This window comes from Amphibalanus amphitrite, unplaced genomic scaffold, assembly GCF_019059575.1.
Source record: "Amphibalanus amphitrite isolate SeventyFive unplaced genomic scaffold, NRLGWU_Aamphi_draft 000038F_arrow, whole genome shotgun sequence".
NCBI classification, from domain to species: Eukaryota; Metazoa; Arthropoda; class Thecostraca; order Balanomorpha; family Balanidae; genus Amphibalanus; species Amphibalanus amphitrite.
Genome location: NW_024881534.1, coordinates 306908 through 332709, shown reverse-complemented (window position 1 = coordinate 332709; position 25802 = coordinate 306908). Strand labels below are relative to the sequence as shown.

The 25802-nt window shown below is 53.7% G+C and overlaps 1 protein-coding gene across 2 annotated transcripts in view; it reads right to left on the bottom strand.

Moving 5' to 3' along the window:
• LOC122373036 (ephrin type-B receptor 2-like) overlaps positions 1 to 25802 on the bottom strand; it is a 57238-nt gene that overhangs the window by 6255 nt on the left and 25181 nt on the right. Inside the window, exons 1-9 of one of the 2 annotated variants that reach the window (XM_043350779.1) lie at positions 11545 to 11548; positions 10696 to 11368; positions 5925 to 6080; positions 4157 to 4320; positions 3072 to 3225; positions 2689 to 2813; positions 1600 to 1768; positions 601 to 724; positions 200 to 270 (exon numbers count right to left, since the gene is read on the bottom strand). In XM_043350779.1, the coding sequence (XP_043206714.1) occupies positions 200 to 270; positions 601 to 724; positions 1600 to 1768; positions 2689 to 2813; positions 3072 to 3225; positions 4157 to 4320; positions 5925 to 6080; positions 10696 to 11212 (1480 nt within the window). In that variant the 5' untranslated portion in view covers positions 11213 to 11368; positions 11545 to 11548. Of the gene's footprint in view, positions 1 to 199; positions 271 to 600; positions 725 to 1599; positions 1769 to 2688; positions 2814 to 3071; positions 3226 to 4156; positions 4321 to 5924; positions 6081 to 10695; positions 11369 to 11544; positions 11549 to 25802 lie in introns of those variants that run through there. The other variant, XM_043350770.1, reaches the window with a different exon arrangement.

The following is a 25802-nucleotide window of genomic DNA, read 5'->3' as shown; positions in this document are numbered from 1 at the left end:
CCCCCCGACCGACCACCAGCCGGTACCGGGCAGTCTGACCACCGCCCCAACGTCCGACTTTCCACCGGTTCAGCCAGGGTTCAGCCCGCTGAATTAGCCCCACTCTCACACACTGGGAGGCTGATGGTGTGAAATAACTAGAATTGTTGGAGGGTAAACCCGACTGGCGGGGTTGCATCAGAAAGATGCCAGAACTTACCCAGGCCGTTGTGGTAGCCCATGGAGCCGACGTCTCTGGGCCGCTTCTTGTGCGGATTCTCCATGCTCCGACTGTGACAAAGCACACAGGGTAAGGTGGTTGGTGAGGTGAAGTGGAGCACATGTGTAAATGTATGCTTACGCAAAACCGTCTAATCTCATCCCCTGTTAGTAACCATGAGAGGTAGCGGTTGGAGCTACTGCACATTGAGATATAATCCAAGAAAACCATGCTCATTAAACAAAAAAAGATCAAAGCATACAAACGGATTCGTCTCCCTTAGGCCGGTGATGCATCCCTTTCAACGCTTTACGATCACAAAAAAACTTGGTCGCTAAATGTCGTAACGCACTGCGTATCATATTGTCGTATCCTACATAAGCGCACTACCGGGGCCTCACCTCTTGACGAACAGCACGGCCACGACAATGACGACGGCCAGCAGGACGCCGACGGCCACTGAGACGCCGGCGATGACCTCCACGTTCATACCGCTGCCACTGGCGCCCGAGCCGCCCAGGTACGCTGTGGGTAGGTGTGTTAAGTCAGTGGGGGACAGCTGACAGGCTCTAGGTCCTTATACATAAACTTGAGATAGGCGCGGGTAAGTGAACGCAGATACGACAGGCCGCTGCACCTCTAACATACGATGAAGTAGTAGTTGGAGGCATGGGAGTGAGTGGGGTTCAATAAGCCACCGATAAGTAGATGGGACGCTGAACAAGGATGTTCGAGTAGTTCAGTGACGACGCAGCAAACCATTGCAAATCCCAGCTACGCTGAAGGCAGCCGCGGGGGTGAATAGTTAAGGGCAAGGCCACGGCCCGAGTTTCCATGGGACTTAACTGATCGTCAGCACTGCGAAACACTGATCAAGTTGGACGAAACCCAGAGAGTCTGAGACATCAACTGAAAGTTGCAATTGCCACTGACAGATAGCCTCGAGCATCAGACAGCTCTGGCAGCTCCAAGTTGGTGTGAAACTACCGTCACTTCGACGCAATGCTGCCCGTTTGGGGCACAAACTCATCCAAACTGTTGCCGACAGCGCTCCCATTTGATAAATTTAGCCAGATACCCGGGGATGATGCAATAATGGTTTCAGCTCGCAAACACATCAGCACAGCTGAAATACCCGGAGATAAATACCGGAGACGGGCTTGTCCGGAAAGGGATTAGCGCCGCTGCCCTCCCTCGCTCACTCTCTCCCTCCAGCTCTCATACCACTCTCCCCTCATCGCTATATCAGCCTCTCCCTCTCCCTCTCCCTCCCTCTCTCTCTCTCTCTCTCTCTCTCTCTCTCTCTCTCCTCTCTCTCTCTCTCTCTCTCTCTCTCTCTCTCTCTCTCTCTCTCTCTCTCTCTCTCTCTCTCCCTCCCTCCCTCCCTCTCCCCCTCTCACCTGAGTCGGCCGCCGGCCCGGTGGTGGTGTACAGGGGCCGGCTGTACTCGCTCCAGCCGCGGGCGGTACGAGCCCGCACCTGGAACCCGTACTCGGTGTTCAGTCTCAGACCGGTGACCGTGGCACTGGCTGAGTCTGAGAACACGCTGCTGCTGTTGGCGCCCTCACTCTGCCGGAGAGAGAGGGGGAGGGGTCAGACAGTCGGACAGGTACAGAGTTTCATAGAACACCTTAGAAGGATCCAGAGACGAGCTAAAGCAAACGACGAAGCCTTAGAAGCGAAAAACATATTTGTATGCATTTGATCTTGAAAGAACGCAGAGCAGGACGATGCATTTATTGTGGAGATAATCCTTCCCTAGATTTCCCATAAGGGCTAAGGCTGTAATTCAGTCATTCAGGCATTCTTCATTTAGTTAATAAACGAACAAAGGCGCACTTCACTTCGTTAGTTTAAGCTCATTATAACGTCCAACAAGTGACGAGAGACTAAACTGGCTGTCGTCACTAATTTCTTCCGTTCTCCAATAAGCAGAGCTCACTTTAAATTCGCGATTCGCTACATTAAAAATCCCACTTGAAGGATTGGACAGCGCTCGTGTTTAACAACTACCTCCTTCGCTCTGCGACCTCAGAGCCCCCAAACCATCTTCCATTTTCCTCACGAGCGATATTAAACACTTTGGCAACAGGCGCGTTCCCCATACAAACGACTAATAAAACAGTTCGCCCCACCACCAGCCCAGATGGCGGTCGATTGTGACAGTCTTCACACGAGCTGCGCTTCTTTTGAACCAAAGGGTAACGTTAATTACCGTTATAAGATTCCCGAGATTTATTACCAGCCGCCAAACGTCTGACACTACGTAAATTGCATCAGTGAACTTGATTTGAGCGATAGCAGACTTCAGCAGACGCGAGTTTCTCGGACAAAGCCTGGTGGTTCCCGATTCTGGAAAACTAACCCCGCCAGAATGAGCTTGGACGTTAGCCATAAATCTTCGCCGGCTGCCTGTTTAAACTGTAATTGGGTGGTCTGACGGACAGCATGTGCAGACTGTGACACGGCGCTGCCTCTCTGACACATACCTTGGTGAAGTAGCGTGCCTCGTACTTGAGAACGGCATCCTCCGGGTCGGAGGGCGGCCTCCAGCTGAGCAGAGCTTCAGAGGGACGGAGCAGGGTGACCCGGACCTCCGACACCATCGACGGAACTGAGACATATAGGGGAGGTCACGTCAGGTCAGGTCAGGACAGTAGGGCGACAGGCCTGCAGGTTCAATAACAAAATGTGTGATATACAAATGCTGCTCGACCAAGACAGCTCGTCGGGCTTGATCACCGAATAATCTTTGTACTTGTATATCATCCGACGATTTACGTTACACTGAACAGGTTGTCCAATTACCCAGTACCCACTACCCGTCCACCAATACCCCTCCTTCCCCCTTCCAGCGCCCCCTGCGACTGACCTGCCCCGGAGGCGTGCGTGGTGACCTCGAGGTCAGCATGTTCGTCCTCTGCCGGTGACACTGCCGACACGCCGTTCTGGGCCGACACAGAGATCTGGTAGGTGGTGGCCGCGCTCAGACCCGACACCGTCACACGCGTAGAATTCAGACCCGTCTGTGAGAGAAGAGAGACACCGCGGGGCTATTAATGTGTGTGTGTGTGGGGGGGGGGGGCATTTTAACATTTTTGTGGTTTTAAATGGTGTCTAAATAAAGCCGTATAACGAGAAAGGATAAACAAGCAATAAATATGTTTCAAAACAGGAAAATGGCATATTTATGGCCATTTTCAACCATAAAGTGATGAAAATTACGACCAACCTTGATAGCTGAGCACTAAGCAGTCATAATTTTAATCACCAACAGACCATGGTTCATAATCGTATTGTGTTTAAGGAGGAAAGACGGATATTTTCATCCGAGCAGCAAAAAGAGAACTTCACGCGAGAATAATAAAACCAACGTTACGATATTTCATAGAAGACATTGAGCGGACCTTGACGATGAACAATGTGATATTAACGAACAACGTGATTACTAGTCTAGAAAAATACATTAATAGGCCACATGCATGCACATTTCACAAAAAAAAAACATCATGGAAGGCGGCGACATAACAATAGTGCCCTGATTAGGGTTAGCATAGCAGGTCGGTAGGTCCGTTTACAGCCTGTCCTCAAGGGGACCCGGCTCTGTCCTGTTACAGTAAACAGACTTAGCAATGTCGTTTCTAGCATCGAGTTGGACAGCGGCTGAGAGCTGGCAGTGTTCCTATGAGGCGTGATAAACTGCCCATGATGCGCCTTTTTATGTTCCAGTCAGGGATACTTAGTTTAGAAAATGTTTGACCTGTATTTAGGGCCTTGGTTTGACCAATGCCTATAGGGTGTACGCCAAGCCGTGGCGTAACCGTTATTCGTTCGTAGTATAAATCGAGCATTGGATGGATTAATAACACCGGAACGATTAGTAAGACCCCTGGCAACTGTCAGTCTAGCTCCCTACCTCACCTGGTACCTGGTAGGGTGTCTCCGGAAGGTACCCACCTGCGCGGGGCTAAATGTGACGTCGGCTCCACACTGGCGGCACTTCACGCTGTAACTGGTGTCCCCGGGCCGGCCGCCGTTCAACTCTGGGGCGCTCCACACCAGCACTGCCGAGCTCTGGTCCACAAACTCGGCACGCAGCTGCTGCGGTGCCGACGGGGGGCCTGGGGACACGACAGGTCAAACCAGGTCAGGTCACAGTGTGTCGATGGCAGACCTGGGGGACACGGCAGGTCAGGTCAGGTCACAGGGTGTCGATGGCAGACCTAGGGGACACGACGGGTTGGTCCAGGTCACAGGTCAGGTCACAGTCAGGTCATAGGGTGACGGTGAAAAACTTAGGGCCACGACAGGTCAGGTCCAGTTAGGTCAGGTCAGGTCACAAGGTACCTGTAGCGAATCTGAGGTCACGACAGGTCAGACCACGAGGTGCCGGTGACGGACCTGAGGTAGCGGCAGGTCACGTTACCTCAGGTCAAGTCGAGGCTCACAGTTCAAACACGCGCGTCATGCAAAAAGGATTGTAAGTCACACGGTGGCCCAATGTAGTTCGTGTTTAGTGTCATAGGTTTCATGCATCACTACTCCTCCATCGTCACGCTCAGTTTTCACTTCAGTGAACTTCAAGCCGTTTACATAACTAAAAACACCAACCTTCACTGCAAACGCGGTTGTGAACGTCCGGGTAATCGACACCGATTTACAATGCCTTCCATTGATCGCACAGCCAACTATTTTAAGTCCGGCATTACAGAGCCGATCACAGTAGGTTCACTTCAGAGTTAACCGAGCCGGAAGGATCGGATAAAACCGCCTGCCCACTATAAGCGTCAGCGAAGCCGAGATTACAATCCCACAGTAAGTGCCGAATCGCTCACTGTTATAAAAGACACCTGCCAAAGGAGGTAATTCACGCGCGGTCACATTCAAACCCATGCATGCACGGCTACTTTCCTGTAAACGCCGATAAGCATGCCGCAGGGCGGCCATTCGCTCTAGCCGGCAGCACGACCGGCCCACCGTACCGGCTGCTATCTGTTGTCCATTGAACCCAAATCAATGCCATCGGACAGGAGCGTGAGTGCGTGAGTGACGGAGTGCGTGAGTGACGCGCCTGTGATTGCGCGTGCGAGCGGCGTGCGATCGGCGCGGTGCGGTAGGGCCGTGTTCCGCAGTGCCGGCGGAGCGTGCAGTCGGCTCCCGTACGACGGCGCTGGGAACCGGCTGCCGTCCACAGCTGGGAACGGCCACCGGCCGGCCCACGAATCGACGGCCAGGGTCATGAGGCGGCGGTTAATTTTGTGCCTAAAGCGGAAGGAAAGAGATTAGCAAGGCAGAGCAAGTGTGGTTTTATGCGTTTTGAAGGATAAAACGGATATTTTATGCAAAATCAGCCACAACTGCTGAGGAAATGACGCACCCCTCGCTCCGCTAACGTCGACTGCAGGGGAGGAGAAATTAGAGAACTCATGCATAAGCATGCGCCACAACCGAGTTAGATTACACAAAGCCAGCTGGGAGGCAGGTAATCAGCATCATATCCATAATTCACGTGCAGTTTGTTTAGAAGCTCGGTGGGAAGCTGAGTTACGCATGCGTGCATTACGGCTGGACGTCTTTAAGCTCTGCTCTTGACCAGTACCGGGAGCCGGAGGCTCGTGAACTCACAATGGTACGCCTTGAGGAGCATTAGCATGTGGTTCACGGGTATGCGCAGGTCCCTAAGTTCACGCAGACACACTGGACGGGCGGCATCGCCTTTACTCACGTGTACAGGCGGACCCTGGCGGGTCGGTCTCTGCCCTCCAGTAGCCCGGCTCGCAGGCACAGAGGTCGGACCCGGAGCGTTCTGCTCGGCTGTGGTCCGGACAGGCCAGGCACGCGCCCACACCAGAGACCGACTTGTAGGTGGCCGGCGGGCACACTGCAGGCATGGACAGGGGTCAGCCTGTCAGGTCGGCAGGGGGACCCTGTAGGTCACGGAAGGTCACTTCAGGGGTCAATACTAAATGTCAGTCGAGCTACGAATTGTGAAAGGATTTGACTATTCACTTTGTTCGAATGAAAGCCGGGGACCTTAGAAGTTAAGGACAAGATAAACTATCGTTGGCACTGATTTTGCACGCATCAGTTACTGTACTGCGCGAATTGCAGTGAGCCGTTGACATTTGCTGACTCAGTCAGATCTGTCTTTCGGTCACCTCATGTGGCATGGCGGTCACAACAGTTCACCACGGGTGACAATGCCGGATCGGATGTGAACACACGAGAACACAGACTGTTTGACACACCGGCTCACGTACCGCGCTCACGACACGACAGGACGCGACAGTCGCAAACGGCATACACATTGCACAGCTCCATTCAGTTGATGATGTCGTGAGCATCGCACGCAAACAAAATGCAGGAATCGAGCCAAACATACAGGGCGCCAAAAAATGTCTAATGCCCTACTCAATACCAGTCTGGTGAAATCCCCGCACCCAAAGCAAAATAAGACTTTTTTGCAACAAAATGTCATCGTTGGTGGCACTCGCATAATTCCCAGTTCAATAACACAATGTCGTAATCTTGACATCAGCCGACTTCTTTAACGATTTATTTTGCGCAAACCTTTTCGGCGATCTTCTTCGCAAGCGCCACGTGATAGGAATCCGACCGCTCACTTTTTCCGTTTCACATTTTTCCACCACAGCTACACACATTTCCAGAACGCCCAACACACCGGCGCCGGTGAGGGCGGGAACAGACGTCACGGGAACAGCTGATTGAGCCGAAATCGGCCCCAAACAGCCGGCTGAAACGCTGTCGGCCACCGCGATAAGCGTTCGCTAACGCGGCGATCGCGGGCTATTGGCGATAAGCCCGGCAGCTATGTGGCAATAAAACGCCGCCGGGCGGCCGGCGCCATGTGTAGCCGCAGCTGTAATCCGCGTGTGACACAATGCAATCGGCACATCAGTAGCGGTAAAAAGCAGTCCGACTTTTGCACGAAACGACCTGCTACACGTTGTCCGGCAAACTGATATCGATAAACAATAGGCCGGAAAATATATAGGCGATATCGTGCTGTCAAGAATAGAAGTGTTAACAACAAATGGCACATCCTAATGTCTGAATTCAGCCGTACTTAGGCAGCATTTTTCAGCGATAGCCAGGAAACAATTAAATGATAACCCAGTTCCTAAATGGGATGGCTAAGCTGCGCTCACAGCCACGGAATAAAAGAGGATTTCCCTGTGGGCTGTGGAAGTACCGGATCTGACATGGGCTCCAACACATTCCGTGCAGCCAAATACCGAGTCGGACAACTAAAGCTGCCGTGGGTCGTCTGATATATCTCGGCCCACCGACTGCGGCCATTGTTCCCAGTGTCCAATACGGGTCACACCGCCTCCATGTGAGCCACTCGACGGCGCGGCACGTGTGCAAGAGGCGCCCGCGGGCAGGCGCATCAAAGAAAAAACCCGCTCACGTCCAGTCTGCGAGCAGGATATTCCTCCTCTCCACCGCTCCTCCACCTTTCATCTGACTGCTCTAGCCACCAGTCTATTCTTCCGGCCGCAGCATCGCCGTATTTTTTCCTCAGATAAATCGTCGGATGGGTCTCGCGGCCAATTAGGGGAAGAGCCGGCACGGGTCGCGTCTAAAAAGGACCGGTCGGCCGCGTTGGAGAGGCACGGGGAGAGACAGTCTCCGATTGTCTGGGTCCGGCAAGGACCGGCGGACGAGAGAGACTGCGGAAATCGGGGGAGGCGGCGCCCATTCGGTTGGGTGTAATGCAAAATGATTCAACGAAAAGTGTGATTTATATAGATGCGGCACTTGCTGCCTGCGGTCAAGTTGACTGTACGCAAAAAAATATTGAAATTGAGTCGTACCTTTGTCAAGCTTTCAAACATCAGCTGATGGATGAAAACTCTATGGCCATGTGGTGCGATATGAGAATCCGGGGCTTCGCGACACTAACTATCAGTCGTAGCCAATATCAACGTTACATGCCGCTGCTCTCAGAAGAACGCCCTTCTGGCGCAGTTACTCAATGGACTGCTAACCGTCAAACAAGGAGCAACTGACATCCAGCCAAGCTCTGAGCTCTGAGCCCGTCTGACGATCTGCCCAGCTTTGATCCCATGGCTGACGCCCAGCTCTGATCCCTGCTGATCCCACGGCTGTCTCTCAGCTCTGATCCCACGGCTGACGCCCAGCTTCGGTCCCTTCTGATCGCCCCTGCACGCCGCGCGGACCCGCCCTGCCGTCCTGAGCCGCAGCGGGCTGACATCGGCCGATTTACTGCCGCTCAGTGCCCACCCGAGCCCGGTCTCGGTCCTCGCCGAGCGGCACCATGCACGTGCCAAACCGACGGCTAATGGTCACAGCCGATAAAGATAATGCATTAATATCGGCTGCAAAAACGACAGCGGGGCTCAGCTCCGGTGGATTAGGCGCTGCATCATTCCGGCGCGGCGCCTCTGGCTGCAGAACATTTTACGGTCGAGTGCTGTGGATACCGGCGGGCGTCGAAAGCTGGACAGCAATACGCACTCTCGGTTCCGGAGGACTGGCTGGTGTTCGGATATTATCCGTCAGTTAATGGATTTAAAGTTTTAAATGCAATAACACATGTATTATATTTACACCTCTACATATAATTTCGACAATAATTATATAATAATCCAAGCAGCACACTGAGGAGTCAAAAGTGATAGATCTTCAAAACCGTGTGCTAATAAATTTACAAACGCCTAATCGATCGAGGGTATTACATATTCACGGCCTGATCCAACACCCATCTCCCCATCAAAACACGGCTCCGATTTAATTTGGTCCTGCTCTCCGTCCGATCCGCTCCGGCACTTACAGCGTGAGGCGAAATCACCTTATATATAGGGACCAGCGCCGCAGCGATAGCGGGCTCATTTACATTAACGATCGGAACGGCATGCGGCACCGTGCGCTTTGGTGATATCCTCCCCTCCTCCAACCCTGCAGCCCGTTCGAACTGGACACACGCTGTTATAAGTATAACAAAAAATAATAATAATAATAAACAGTATGTACTTAAACGTGAGAGGAGAAATAGCAGACAAGTATTTTTGTAAGGAGGTGTGGCTCCGAATAGAGTACATATAAGCTTTATCGTCCCTTTATCGTACCCTATCGTCCCTTTACCGTACTTTCCATCGTTCGGCTGACTTACAAAGTCACTGGTGAGGTTCATTATCCCGCCTCCTCTGCGGGCTTTCCAGCGTTTCGCTCTATGTATTACAAGGTCCATTGTCCTGTATTGTTCCATGTTCTTTGAGCGGGATTTCCAGCATTTATACCGACCGCTCCCGATGAGCACATTACACCCGAAATGAGCTATTTGACAGATCCCCCGCGATCCTTTCAGGTCATCAGCGCCACGACATAACACGCTTATTGCCCGACCACTGGCCTCACTCGGCAGCACCTTATGATGTCAGTGTTAAGATGCATGGTGGTATAGGTAATAGGTATGCCTCTGACGCTCTGACGAACTCATAGTTATACCAACTGTAGTGGGTTATACACTGAAGGAAACTGGGAGAATCGGGATAACTAAAAAAGTCATTAATGCGAGCTCCGATTACTTCATAACTGAAAACTGTACCAACGCCTAATGTTGTCCGTTTTTCCAATGTAAACAATTGTATCAAATATGGGCAATTAAATTCAATTAATGCAATTAAGTGAAAGTCTGAAGCCCGGAGACGTTGAAGCACGTTTACGAGTGCCCATCTACGGGGAAACGACTGACATGAATGACTTCCAGGCCCAAAGGCTCATCTAATTAACAGAATAGCCATACGAACGACATTTTCCTCTTTTCCGACATCAGGGGAATTACTTTTTCGCGATTCGAGAGGCCTGCTTCATTAGTGCGATAAATGGATCAGAAAAAATAGACGAAGAACAAAGCACCCTTCAAGAACTCGGGGCATATATGGGCAGCCAGTCACCGTATGAATGGGACCACCCTCGAAGCCGACCAATCAGATTCTTCACATACGACACACAGCTCAGAACGCCCCCGCTCCGAACACTCACCCCGATGACAGAGCGATTCATTTTCATTTGCGATCGAGCTTCAAAAGCTCGGCATCGCTTGCACGCGAGCGCTATCAGGGCTATTGGGCTTGGCGCTAATGGAAAACGACGCCTCAGACAGCCGTCATATACCTGGTATTTGGAAGTGTGAGCGCGCCCCTGTCAGCCTTCGTTCGTGATGATTGGTTTGCAGAGCCGAGGCCGATAACGGTTAAATATAGAAAGAAACTACATGCATCATGTGTGGCAACTGACACCAGACTGAAGGGGCTACGTCAAATCGCGATGCCAATACAGGGCTTCTTTGCTGCAAGGCTGTGTGCTGACAGTTTGTCAACAGCTAACAGCAGAACGACTCAGTGTAAAGTTGACAAATAACACGACATAGGTATGTCGCGTCATAATGAAATCCTTTTACAAACTCATCTGTGTTTAGAATCGCAGACAAATCCATGGAATGCACTCACCATGACATGTCTGATTGGCTTCTATCGCCTCGTATCCAGGTCGGCAGTTGCAGTGACCGTCCAGCACATCCCACTCGCCGTTCCCTTTGCAGATGTACTGGGGCAGACCACGCTCTCCAGGCTCCGCATTGGCCACGCACGTGCCGCGTGCCGTCTTGATGGTAGTCTCCTGGCGTCCGGTGGGCGCTGACGCGAACGTCGCGAACCCGGCGCGTACCTCTGCGCACGTGCGGTAGAACACTCGCACGGCCAGGAGGGAGATGCACGCGCCCTGGTCGCGCACCGCGAAGTAGACGCCCTTCTTGGTGACTGGGATGGAGCGCGTCTCAACGTTGATCACCTGCTGGTCGCTCGTGGAGGAGCGACCTCGATCGGCGGCGATTCGATCGATCAGTTTATAGCTCTCCGGTTCCCAGGGCGGTGGCTCACGGGTGGCCGCGTCAAACTCGTAGTACAACAAGCTGAACGTCTCCTTACAGCTGAGCGCCTTGCCCGGGAAGAGTGAACAATCCCGCATGGAGAACTTGAGCTCGATGTAGATGCGCTCTGCCTCGCCGCGCTCGATGAACGGCGTCCACAGCCAGTTGTTGACGTCCGTGAAGGCGACGTCGCAGACGACGTGAGAGCGCCAGTTGATGCCCTTCTCGAAGTTGGTGTAGCTCTCCTCACTCCACTGTGGGAACACAGAGAGGGAAGTGTCAGAGCAAGAAAGGGGACTCACAGACGGCTACACAACTAAGCACAGCTCGAGATCGGTTCAAACTGTGTTCGGCTGCATTTTGTGGTCGAGACGTCTGTTATAATAATCTGACTGCTGATCTATCCTCAAAATTTATCATTCGTGGACACCCAGGGAGTTAGTCCATAGGCGGCGGAACGGGGAGGGCAACGGGGCACCGTGCCCCCTTTTGATTTTGACATTTTAACATTAGCCCTATGGGCGTTGCATGGAAAGAATGGGACCAAAAGTCGGCAGTGCCCCCCCCCCCCTTAACTGAAGGCGTTCCGCCACTACTGAGTTAGTCATCACGGTCATAGGAGAAAGGGTGAGGTAGCAATTGCACATCGACATCTGAGTGCTACCGGCACTTTCGGTGACATGTATGAACAGAAGATCGTCTTCTCGCTCGCCATTGTCGGTCAGATGTATAACAGAAACCGGAGCGCCGCCCGGCCGACAATCACGCCACCGGAAGCAGCTCTCTGCAGACGGACACGATGACTGGTGAGATGAGCGGCGAGCCGCCATCACACGGCATCGGCACGGCGTTCGATGACGTCACGTCATCTATAAGGGACTCCGGCTACAGAGGGAGTGGCCAGGGGGAGCGGGGTGCGACAGGGGGCGACGCCATGACAAAGGCGACTTTTATGGCGGCCGGTCGGAGGCAACTTTCAACTGGCAGCACGCAATGATAAACGATTCTTTGCGATCGATCGCTGCACCTGGCCGCCGCTGCCCGCTTACATGAATGTACCGATCATGTGACGTAAAGCCACGTCCAGGAAAGCCGGCACATCACACAACACCATCGCCAATGTGCATTCGATCGGCAGGCATACAGATATTGTTTGCGGTTTATGCACGACGACAAGTACCGACACAATCGTCGCATTCACTTAGTGAGCCAAATCTACAACAACAGTAAGCTTCTGCACAATTGCGGCACTCCCAATCAGTCCTTCCCAAAACGCAATGCTATTGCTGGCGATTACAGCACCGAACCACCCACGCCTCTCGGGGCCCCTGATTCTCCCCGGCCCGCCCAGGTCGGGCAGTGACCGTTGGGTCATTGGGTCACCAGTCGCAGGGTCGTCTGCCGCGGCCGGGTCATGACCCCGCGACCTCCAGCTCGCCGGCGTCACAAGCCGGCTGTGACGTCACACAGTGGAAGAGCGGCACTGACCGGCGGGGAGAGAACACAGAAAGGAGAACAGTCACGGTGCAGCGATGTGCCACACGCATCCGGGAGAAATGGGAGCTTACAAGTCTGCAGTTGCCAGCAGGCCGATAGCGACTCTTTAGGGAGCTGTGTTTTCGGAAAGAGTTGTGTTCTGGCCTCGGGAGTTTCCAAGGAACCATGAAGTCCAGTGGCGAGCAATAAAGGTTATTAACCCTTGCGGCTGTAACAAAAAGGTAGTATACCACAGAAGAGCAAAAGCAGATAGGTAGCCAAACTGTCACTTAGCCCATTCACTAAACAAAGAAAGGACGGTACGAATCTAGCAGTCGTCCACCAGCTCCTATTCATCAAATTGGCGGCATAAGTAACTATATCCAGATTAATAGCAACCGACATGGCCTCTCATTTGACAACTTTTCGCGTCCTTACCATGTCTCGTATAGTGCCCTTACCCTATTCGAACGGCTCGACAAATCACTCCCGGCCTCACGACTGAATTAGGTGGGCCAGAACAGATAAAAGGAGCATCGATCGAGAAGACGAGACGATCGGCGGGTCGCTGACAAGGCCGTCAAATTGGCTACGACTGGCCCGGGGGAGTATGATTGATCCATCACCCCGTCCAGATTGGGGAGGTGCCGGGTCGCGACTTATCAACCGGATCTTTACCGGTCATCGGATCATCTCTGGAGCCACGGAGGTCGCGTGAATAATATCAAGATAGTTGGCTATCAACTTTCCGGACAGAGCTAATCATGGCGTGCCGATTCTCGTGAAACTCTAACGGAGGCGCCGTGAAGCGACCTGGCCCGTGGTGAATTAGCACCCGACTTGGCTTGCCGTCGCGCCAGGTGCTCGGCGATGCTACCGCGACTCATGATTTGATTATTACAGGCCGGCCGGCCGGGTCAGATGGACGAGCCTTTCACCCGGCACCCGGCTGGGCCCGGTCGCCGGTCTGCGCGCTCTCTGGTCGGTCCAGCAGCGGTCAGTTCGAGCACCGGCCACAGCTCGCAGAGCCGCTGACAGGCGGCGGCCGCTGCTGAAAAATGGCCACATCCTCCCATCCATTTGTATCGTAATTATATTCACATCCATTGTGGTCGCACATCCGGTGATTTCAACTCCAAGGCTTTCGCTGGAGGTATATAACAGTTTCTCAGCGAGTTTTCCGCCGGGTAAGTTGTCATTTGACGGGCAGAACCAGCAGAGACCGAGCAATCACCAGAAACCGCACCGCCAGTATTGGAGACCGCGTAACAAGAATACGACCACGGAACAAATTTAGACACCATTTGGCCAGCAAAAACTAACCGTGAGACTACAGAATACACACCGCAGAGCATAGGCACAGACAATCAGACAAGTACCTGCTGTCACTGCATATCGTTACATCGATAACGACATGCAGCTGTTCGAATGGACTACCGATTAACTACTGATGTCGTATGCATCCAATACATCACGTGATGGTCGCGATTCTAATGCAGTCCAACATTGACAGAATCACGTGGCTCGTATCCTGTTACCAATGTCCGGTCGCTCAGTTGTAGCTGCATGGAACGGCAGCGGGGCGGCGACTGCGCGCTGCGGGGCGGCAGCACTCTCCTGCCCCGAGCAGCGGCCAGCGCTAACATTAGTGCTCCGACGGCTCATCATAGTCATTGTCTGGCCGCAGCCGCCTCAAATGACACACCGCAACCGTGCAATGAGGCGACGCCGACCGACGGGGCTGCTCGGCCTCTCAGCGCAATGGGCCGCCGGTTACCAAATGAGCGCCGCATGCGGCCGCCCTCCCAGAGCTCGCCGGTGCCGCCGGTGTGCCGCGGTTCCGGCAGAGCCGTGCCGCGCTGCCGGCTGACCCACTACCCCCAGACGCCAGATGACTGGCCTAATAGTCTAACTGTCCACCGGTCTCACCGCGCCGGCAATGGATGGTCGTGTGTCACGATGGACCCGTTCGGAGACGGCCTGTGACTCCCCACAGCGGCGGAACAGGGGCGCTGGCGTGACCCCGGCCTGGCCGCACATCAAATCAGCAGAGCTTAATGAACACTGTCTCTTCGTGTCAAAGGCGACGGAGATACTGGCAGAAATATGAATGGCTAACAGATGTTATTATTTCGAATCGTGTCGTTCCGCCGCTCCATGGCTCGCCCAGTCATGTGATTGCCTTAATACGGAGATTCACGAAACGACTGACCTGGAAAATAATTAATACCGACAAACGTGGAGAGTAAAATATTGTCGTCCATTATCGAAGTGAAATTCCCTGCCACTCCCAATGAACAACAATTCATTTGAACCGCTTCATCGTGACAATGAGTCATGTTTTCCTCCATCAATTTGAATTGGTGATTTCATACAGGGACCGCATGCGATGCAGAGGCGCGCTGAAGCTGAAGAAAAGTCCGCACCACCATTCCTGGAGCTTGCATTACCAATGCAATGGTGCAACATCCCGATCCACTGTACAGTGTACACCTACGCACCAGTTCACACCGCCGCGCCAGGACCGTCTCCACTGCAGCCCGTATGCCCACACGGTAAGCTCCGGCCGGCTCGTGTGATGTTCAACAAAGCGGATAGAACACCGGTATTCTTTTCTGAGCCGGTCGGTTCAATGTTATACCGCCTACCGTCCCCGTGGGGCGCCTATTTCACCGGCCTGAATAAACACTGAACAGTGACTGCAGTTGATGAACAGCACGGTATCACTGACGGCCATACGTCACTTGTGGCTGACAGCATCGCGCGTCGAGCCGCCGAAAGGTGCGAGACTATGCGGATATGACGCCCCGGACAGGAAACGGGTACCACTTCCCCATGACATTCGAGGTGTCAACCCAAAGGCTCACATGCCACGAGTGGATGTGGCAGCGAGTGGCTATCGGAACGACTGACTGTTGGCATATTTCAATGAAAAACGGTTGTGTAATTATACAGATGCAATCAATGAACCTGCGCTGTGGTCTACTCACAAATTGAAATGCAGACAAAGGTTGTCTATTCTTCGCTCTCTACCCTAGCTTTTAATTCTTATAAATTTGTGTGCCGCTTTCACTCAAAACACAGCTTCGAACTCGGATTACTATCCCTCCAATTCGAGGCATTATGTCTGAATATCGTCCGTTACCATTGGTATCTAATAACGCGTCTCGAGCGGAAGCGTAGCGTCCCGTTACGTCTCGGCCCATTACCGTCACCGCGGCGTCCACAGAGGGCCCGGTGACGCCCACAGAGCGGGCCAGGTGACGTCCACCGAGACCCGGCTGGCGATGAGTAAGCACTCCACCTGCGCATCGCCCCCGGAATAGACAGCCTGCGAGGCCAATGGCGGAACTTCAATCGTTTGACTCATACGGTGACAGCTAATAAAAGACGGCAGTTGTGACAAGTGATTTCCGCCAGCTAACATGGGCATTGAGCAAGGACAGAAGAATTTGTAACAAAAATCTGGTTCCGGCGAACTGACCTAATTCGGAACGTGGGTGATCACCTGTCTGAATCACCCACAAGCACGAAGCTATAGCTAAAAATGAGAGTGAACTTGATTCTGTGCAATTAATGAGAATTGATCACTCAGTGCCGCATTATATTTGACAAGCTATATAGGTACAGGTATGGGATTCAGCCATTGAAAAATATTTAATTACGACCAGCCACAGCAACAGATACAGCAGTTGCCAGTTGCATCTGCGGGCTCACCACAGGCTCACGCCAACTGCACACAGGAATGACAGCTTCCCGTCACAAATTGGCCGACGGTATCTGTGGTCTGCCCCAGGGAAGCATCGCAGGCCCCGCGGTGTTGCTGTGGTCGGTCGTATAAGATGCCATGGGACCGCCGGGCCGCCGCGGCGCCGGCTGACGATTTATCCGCGGCCATCGCTGTCATCTGGCACGAGTGATGAACCTTAAGCAGCCATTTAGAACCATATCATTATGGAGTAAACGTATGCGCCACACCAATTTCACTGTGTCAGAGACGGTCACACAGTACGGTGAGCCGTGTACTCGCCGGCCGCCGGCATCCAACAGACAAATAACCACTGCTGACTGGTCACAGACTGCCCACAGACTAACCAGTCTGCCTATTTGTCAGACATTATCCGCTTGACAGAGACTGCTGTGCACCTGATGCCTGCAGTGCGGACTGCCCGATAGTCAGTGGCTGCCAGTACTCTACTCAAACTCCTCACCAGGCAGAGCTCACTTTTCCCCCGACCAATAAGACCTAATGACTGCACTTATTACAGATCAATGCTTCTGCAGTCTGCACTACCTGACTAATGACTATTGACCCCAGCGGCGACTTCTACTTTATTTCCTTTTATCCACCGACCGCCGGGTACCGAACACTGACCCCATCAGCGTCTGACGGTACTCACTTCCGTCCAATAACCGGCACTGACTTCCATCGCCAACATTCATACATCACCGCCCCGCGGCCATTCGTCTGACCCGCCACTACTTTCCTCCCTCCCTCCCTCCCTCCTTACCCCCTCCTTCCCACCCCGCTCCGACCCACCCCCTCCCTCGCCCATGTCCGCGGTCCCGATGGGACGATACACCCACCACCGACCGGCCGACCGGTCTGCCGGCCGCATTGCGTGCGATGCCGTATCAGCGGCGGTCAGTGGCAGGTGTGCACTGCACAGTGAGCACGCTGCAGCAGATGTGCACAGTGCACACGGCCTAGGTGAGCGTGACCAAACGACACCCGGACCCGGGCCACTGGAGCGTCACAGAGCGGAGGGCACGGTGGCGTCGGAGGTCCTTGTGGAGGCGATCGAGCCAGAGCGACGGTCCCGGGCGACAACCAGGCGCGAGGCGACGGCGGCTGGGGGACTCGAGTGGAAAAGGATGACTTATGGAGGGCATTCTTTGTCAAGGAAGGTCGACAAATAGACCGCTGAAAAACGCTCCACGCGGGCATCATCACCCAAAGTGATAGTTCCGACCAGACAACGCCCTAGAAAGTGGTACAGCGCTTTTACGAAGTTCATGCATCACCAGACGCTGACATTTAAGCCGCGCTCTGCAGTAGAGAGTCACGCAGCTGGCACAGTCCGAGATTGAACCGCAGATAGCGGGTTATCGGTGGGCGTCCCGGGACCACTGCAGCACACGCACGCATGGCCAGCACCGCAGCGGTCTCGCTCCACCCCGCCCGTTCCCTCGTGACTCGCTCCCCTCCAGTCCACGGCTCCTTCCACTGTTAACTGCCCCCCGCGACTCCCGAGTCCAGTTCGTCACCGCTCGGGGGCTTCATGCATATTGCATAGCCATCAGAGCAGTGTGATGTGGAGGCCCGACTGGGGAGGAAAGGGGGAGGGGGCGGGACTCCGTGACCACAGCCCCGCTCCAGCGTCGGCGAGTGATTCATGCCACCACCCCATTTCCCTAAATCGGGCAGTTTTCCAGCGCCGGGTGCGCGCACCAACGATCCGCACCCCGAGACGTGCACACGGGCTCCGCGTCAATTACGGCTAATTAACTCGGGACTTCCTTAACGAGCTCAGTCCGTCGAAACAAAGCGCGGAGCTGGAGCTGGGGCTGAATCTGAGCTGGTGCTGCGGCCCGGGGCCATGGCAGGCCGCGCCCAAGTCAGGGAAATGAGCCCTCCGGTCAGCTCTCCGGCGCTTCTGGCACCGCTGTTATACCACCACCAACAACGTCAGAGCTGTGGGGCTGTTGTTGTTCAAACTGTCAGCGGAGATGAGACACAAAACAGAGCTGGGGCAGCTCGGAGGTGACGTCCGACGGCTGGCAAAACTGATGGTTCAACTCGAGCGCATTTTAGGATACCACAAAATGAGACTGTCGTCGTCGTCACGGGGCGCTCGCCTAACAGCGTGGAGAATACGATTCAGGGAGGGGTGTAGTGGCAGCGGCTTAGGACCATAGCATAAATCGACGCTAGGTTTTATTCTGTCGAGCATGTGTCGGAGTTGGCCACACCCGCGACTTTCCCCGTGGAATCAGAGCTGTCACACAGGGCCGTGCTCCATTTCCACCCGGTTTATTTATTGCGTGATTCGTCTGACCAAAAAATATAAACTTGAAAAACAGTCGAACGAAAACCCTGTTGGATTTTCCATTAAGACCACTGTAGTTGGTGATTCCCTGAACATTCGCTTACATCACTTTTTCAGAATCACATGGTAGTGACAAGTTGACGTCGAGGCATGCGATTTTCTCGCTTACATGATATGACGAAGAAAAGTGCCAGTTCGGCATACCTGTGTTTACTCCGACTAAATTCCAGTTGGATATTTAAGATATAAATCCGATATGGCGACACCCGATAGCTATACGCTACATACCGATCATACAGCCCCAAAACCATGATATACCTAGTTTTCAGATGATAATACGTTTTGAAACCATATTGCGAATGGACAACCGGGGTTCTATCTTGATTAATGCGGCACAAAGACTTCCGCAGTAATTTTCGTCAGTGTCAGAAGTACCATGTGCTTTATAAATAAAACTGCATATATCGCAGTAAGCTTATAGCCATTGCCGCAGTGGCAATGCTACTCGCGTTTTTAATCGGCCAACAGTGCCCTGCACGCATTGTCAACACCAGTTGCGCTTAAATAATAAATCAAGCGATTTGTACTACTAGCCCAGCGATGACATCAGTCATCACCATTGGGATCATATGCAGAACCAGCCGCTCCCCCTCCCCCAGTGCACTCCGCGTGCGAGGCGCGAGCCCTCATTGCCGCGATGGACTCCACCCGACGCTGAGGTTTCACCGGTGCTAAATCACCCATTGAACGACCTCGTTAACACGCCAAAAGGACGGCTCGCGCGAGCCAAAAGTATAGCGTAAGAGGCGTGCTGCACTGTAGATAGGCAATTTCATTACGTCAGCGTCAATGTGTCTGATGTTCATTACACCAGCGCGTACGTGCAATTTATGGCGCGACTTTCATGGTTGGATCATCCTACGCGTTTCACACTGTCTGAATACCCTACCCCAATTCCACAACCAGTTTTGCAGCGCCAGGGCTGGCTGGGCGTCGGCTCAGTCGGGCTCAGTAAGAAAATCTACATGATATTGACCCGGCCATTTTCATTATCCCATCGATTGCAATGATTGGCGAGCGACCGTGCATTAATGCATTGCATAATGGTCTCGATAAGATCACCAGTTTAGCACATAATCATGAGACAATTACTGTCTTGGCTAATCAATGGAGTTTGGATAAGACTCCAATGAAGAGTGAGTGACAAATAGTATTTTGCTGCGCAGAAGGCGTAACTTCAGAGCTGGTTAGATAATGTTTGCTCGACTTTTTAAACATAATTTTATTACCTTAAGCATAGTTGAAAATAAACACGTTTCAACGTAACTTGCGGCAGGATATAGGTATTGCTGTTAATGTCTTCCATCAAAACATTCTTGAGTATAACATATCGTGAACATCAGAAGTTACTTTTCATAATCTCTTCCATTCTCGTTCGTTTCAACGGCACTAAAAAACTGCTTCAACCGCAATCCTATAACATAACTCCAATTTTACCTTTCACCGCTTACATGCCCACCATTTGCACACCTTTCTTCACGAAAGTCGGCACGCAGATACTAGAACAGCTGCTAATCTGCAATATCGATCGACGATGCGTCACTGCCTCTTCCACCAAAGGACATTCGCGTGTACTCACAGATAAGACGAGCTCTGCAGAATCGCCCTTGTGCAGATCGTTGCAGAAAGTTGGACCGTGATAATGACAGAAATAGCACTATTCTGCAGTCGGCGACTGGACATCGACACATCTTAAGACTTTAAGTGCTCCAAAATTATGTCGATCTGTAGAAACCGGACTGGGTGGGGTGGGGGACTGATAAACACATCGTCCACCTGGACCAAGCGGTCTTATGACTGGACTCTTCCAGGATCCGAATGTTCTGACTCGACTCCCCCACGAACTGAATGTTCTGACTGGACTCCTCCTAATGAAACGGTATCGGATACTCCACATCTGTGCGTTCCAGTCCCTGGGTCACTTTAAAAAGGCTTACTCCAGATAACTATTAAGGCAGGTGAAAAACTTTCCCGTACCAGCGAGCAGCTGAACACTGAAAGTGACATGCGGACCTCCTCATCAATTTGGCAGTTAATTCATGACATCAAGACCAACCAACGTCCATTACGCACTGGGGCCAGAAACCACCGATGTTACAGCGCATGACACCGGATCCAGAGGAAGCCTCACCGGCTGAACGACACTGACAGGAGCGGAGTGCAGCGGAGGAAGATGGGGCGGGAGACGGGGAGAGGATCGGGCGGTCGCTGGACCCAAGAGGACAGGATGGGAGTGTGTGGGCGGAGAGTAGGCGTTACGCTGGCGTGGCGGTCGGGGCGGGGGCGGGTCTCATCTCCGCGGCGACACCGTGAGGGCGGCCGGCGGGCGGCGCGGCTCCCAGCGACAGGCAGCAGGCGGTCCTCCGGCGTGTCACCCAGCCAGGCTGCGTGGCCGGCGCGCGGCTCACTGATTTACGGCCTCGAGGTCGGAAAGGCTGCGCACCGGCGGACGTCGACTGCGAGAAATGCCACTCTCGGGGGCGCTCTATAACTGGACCGGACCAAAATGGATGTGCGACATTACACGGAACCCGGCGACCCGGTGCCGTGCGCCAAAGGCTTACAGGGCTCAACCGAGCTCCCGCCTCCTGCCTGCATCGCACAATTTATCTCAGGATTTCAATGTGGCATAACACAAGTGAAGCTCATGTAAAAACATTTCCTTCTATTATCTTTACCCTTTCTGTTTATTATTAAACTATTTCTATTTTTCGGCACCCGCACTAAAATAAGTGATGAATTTGTAAGTGGTTAAATGAAGCATGCGAATCTATTGACGTTGTCCGCTTTAGTTGGTTTAAGTCATTGCTTTCTAATGCACCGGTGTGTCTAGTGAGGCTATTATTACTAGCACACATATTCATTTTGCCCATAGCATAATCCCTGTCCCCACATAGCAAACTAAGCTGAGGCCTCGGGCCAGATTCATTCAAGTCGTATGAAATTAACGCACCACGGCCGGCGGCAGGCCCATGGTTCGGTCATTATTTTGCCAGCATGGCAAGAGTGGTCCCGGTGGCAAGATTAGTCCAAAGCCACTCCAGTCAAACACAGACCATTTCATCCCGGCTCATGGAGCAGCAAAGCGGCAAGGAGCAAAGTTTTCTGATAAGGAACGGTGGAATGCTCATTGTAGTGTGCAAAGTAGAGCAAACTGCAAAATGGAAATGCATAATGCAAATGCAAATGTCACTTAGTTGAAATGGCACGGCCTTATAACGAATGGTTCAATTACTGACCAGCCTATCCATCGCTTCGAAATTAGGTTTCATGGACTTAGATTGAGGTGAGGTCGGACTGACCAAGAAAAATGCGCGGGGTCAAGGAAGAGCGCAGACGTTATACGCAACGCTACTCGCTACCTTTTAACTTTTCATGCTCTTATTCGTTCACATAGTTAGTGAACACACCATCTCGAAATTTACTTTCTCAAACAAACGCGTGAACACGCGGGTGTAACGAATTGCGCATTTGGTTGTTGGTGCATATGTGAGGATGAACAATTCGCGACTTCACTCTGCCAAAGTTAGGTCGTAACCACCATCGCCGTGACAATGTGATAACCGGGACCGTTCACAAACCGTCTGATTAATGTGGAACCGACCGGACCCACCAGTGTTTGCGTCCGATGAGTTTTTCTTTTTTAGCGACAAACTTGTGTTAATAGTCGAAAGTTGAGGACTCAGCGTTTTCCAATGTGTGTGGCGGGCAGAAGCTGTACCCAATTTAAGGTTAACTTCGGCAATCAGATGGTCGAGAGACGTGTGCAAATTATATTTATCAATCTATCTTCTTGCTAGTTGGAATTGGTTATTTGCTGATGCTACCAATGTGGTAGCCAGTTTCAACGCTAAGAAATTGAATCATCTCTACAGTCTTAAAACATATAGCACATTTTTATAATTAAGTGGAAAGGCATCGTCAAAGTACTCGCATGCACACTGCACAGGTTGAGCGGGAGTTTTAGACAGAACGTTTCTTCCCCGACTATAGGGCTGTAGCCCGTCGGAAGCAAAAGAAAAAAAGAAAAGAAAAAAAAGAATACTTTACAAGAAACTATCCACACCAAAGTTGACATAACATCCATCACATTCTCCATCACACCGTCCTGTGTATCTTCGTTCTTTATTATTTTCCCCACGTTTATGAATGCGGATGGCCCCCATCTAATTACGGCCCGTATAGTTTATTTAGCCGGCCATCTCGCGGCGAGATCTCTCCGTCCGCGGTCCGCCCATGTCCGGTTGCAGCGGCGGGCAATAAGCCACCGCCGCCGCCGGCGACAGCCACACAGCGGGGCGGCGGAGCCCCACAGCCCGCCGCCGGCCGGTGCAGCACCACGGCGCCGCTACCTGCACTGCAGCAGCGAGCGGCACCGGCGCCGGGCCGCAGACGGCTCCGAACAGCGCCGCTCGTTCTCACGGGAAGCGACGGCGGCGTCCGGCGTGACTCGCCGCGCCGCAGCGCCATCGCCGCCGTCACGACGGCGTGACGCCGGCGCCGTCACGCCGCCGGCCGGCTCGTGTCCGACGGCGTCACGTCATCGTCACGTCACATCAGTTGTCGTGACGTCACGCCATCAGTCGCCAGGCCCCGCCCACGGCGGCGATCGCCGTCCGCCGCCGCCTCTGCCGGCCGTAACGGGGCGGCGCGCTGTTTGCAATTTGTTCATTAATTTATCACGCCATAATGAGCTCTATTTTACCGGGCCGTGCAGGTGGAGAGACTTGTGTGTCACTAATTAGCTCAGCGGCGCGGCCGGACGGGCCGACCAGCTCACGTGCGCGCCCGCTCATGGCCGCAGCGCCCGGGGGTGTCTGTGTCCGCCGAGGGCGCCCGCGGGCGTCACTAGCACGAGGTGCAGTTTCCTTATGACGTCTCGATCGCCGGTCGGTGGCGCCGCAATGGCAACGATCATTCGGTTCGGCTGATGATGATACAACATGCGTCACAGAGATGCTAAATATCCACTTCGCATGACGGAGACAGCATTCGGAGCCGACAACAGATATAGCGCATCACCAAGCCGCGGGCGCATGAATGCCCGAACATCTTGATAATTTATCACCGACTTCCATACATTCTCTCCAGACGGATTTCCCATAACGTGAGGTTAAAGAACTAACCGAGAGCACACGTTACATAACGAAATGCCGTGCACTCCACGAAAAATAAGCACAGCACAACACATCAAGCCCGGGTGCTCGTACAGATATCCTGAGAAATGAACGTTATGCTGCATCAAGCAAAAGGTCGAACGCCAGGCACCCGTTGCGCTGAGAGCTATGATTAGTGATTGATGAAGGCTGTCGGAATTTATGGCGTCCAAAGCGCGCTGCATTATGGACGTCCAGTGTGATCGCTCAGGGGTAAGGCGCGAGCCACGAGCACATGATCCAGGCTGGCGAGCCGTGAGTTGTGTGCCGTGAACCGTGAACCGTGAGTCATGAACCATCTGTCTTGCACTGTCAGCCGTGAGCCATGAGCTGCGAGCCAGGAGTTGTGATCCGTGAACCATGGACCAAGAGTTGCGAACCACAATCTGTGAGCTATACGGAAACTGAGTCGTGAGCCACATGAGCAGTGACGCCTATCTGTCTGGCCGTCAGGCCGTTGAGCAGTAGCGTTTGCCCGTCTGCCGTCTATCCGTATCGCCGTGAGCAGAAGCGTCTATCCGTCTGGTTTTCTTGGCGTTTCACTGTTGAGCAGTAGCGTCTACCCGTCTCACCGTCTGACCGTCTCGCCGCCTCACCGCTGGGCGGTAGCGTCTACCCGTCTCACCGTCTGGCCGTCAATCCGTCTCGCCGGCGAGCAGTAGCCTCTACCCGTCTCACCATGAGCAGTAGCGTCTACCCGTCTCACCGTCTGGCCGTTTCGCCGTTGAGCAGGGCGGCCGCGACGGCCCGCCGCGTGAAGCAGAACACATTGCCCATTACGGCTCACCGCAGCCGGCTCATTTGCATTGAGTAGTGCTGTGCGGCTCCGCCCTCCATCCCTGGCCGGCGCGGCGGCTCCCTCCCTCCCTCCGTCCGTTCGTACAGCGCCCGTCGGCATCAGCACTGCAGCCGCCAGCTCCGGCCGCCAGCTCCGGCCGCCAGCTCCGTCCGCCAGCTCCGTCCGCCAGCTCCTCCCGCCAGCTCCGTCCGCAGCTCCGTCTGCAGCTCCGTCCGCCAGCTCCGTCCGCCAGCTCCGTCCGCCAGCTCCGTCCGCCAGCTCCGTCCGCCAGCTCCGTCCGCCAGCTCCGTCCGCCGGCTCCGTCCGCCAGCTCCAGCCGCCAGCTCCGTCCGCCAGCTCCGGTCGCCAGCTCCGTCCGCCAGCTCCGTCCGTTCACAGTCTCTGTGTCACTCACACTGATACGATGGGACATGACGTGCCGGGGCAATAGCCATCAGCTGAGATCACCGTCCAGGTTCCGAGAGACGGTGCAGGAGGGACGGCCAGCTATACGGCGCACACATCGACCCGCGCCGTCGCCGCGCCGGCCCCGGCCGCCGAGAAAAGCCACCCAATTCCAGTTCATCAGAAACTTGGTGTGATGACTGCGCTCATTTTGAAACCAAAGACCATCACAACTTCTCGGAACGTCCCATATCCCGGCAGAAAGAATGAAGGTCGATACACCGCGTCGCTGGACGCTGGAGCAATAGCGACAAGTGCCAGGCAGAACTAAGGAACTGGGGACTGGGGAGAGGTCCGCGCCAACTCTTCTCGCCGCTGTTTCTATGCGTCGGAGCCCGCCAGCTCCCCTCCCGATCTTTTGTGGCCCGTCCCCGAGCCCGGGCAGAGCGGGTGCGGCTCGCCGCTTCATCTGGCACGGCTGGCTCAGCTCAGCCAGCGCTGCCGGAGGGCTGCCAGCCCAACAATCTGGCCGGACCGGCTCGGTGGGCGCCGAGCTGCCGCCGAGGTCCGCTGCCCCGCCCCCTCTGCCGCCACCCCCGCCTCCGCCGCCACCATTGCGGTTCATTCCCGTGCGGTATATTCGCACGGTACCGGCCGGTTAGTTTATTTCTTTTCCTGTAGACGTCACGGCCTGTGATGCATAAACGCCGTGTAAGGCTGGTGCAAACACGGTGGACAATTGTCATAGAAATGACAATTTTAC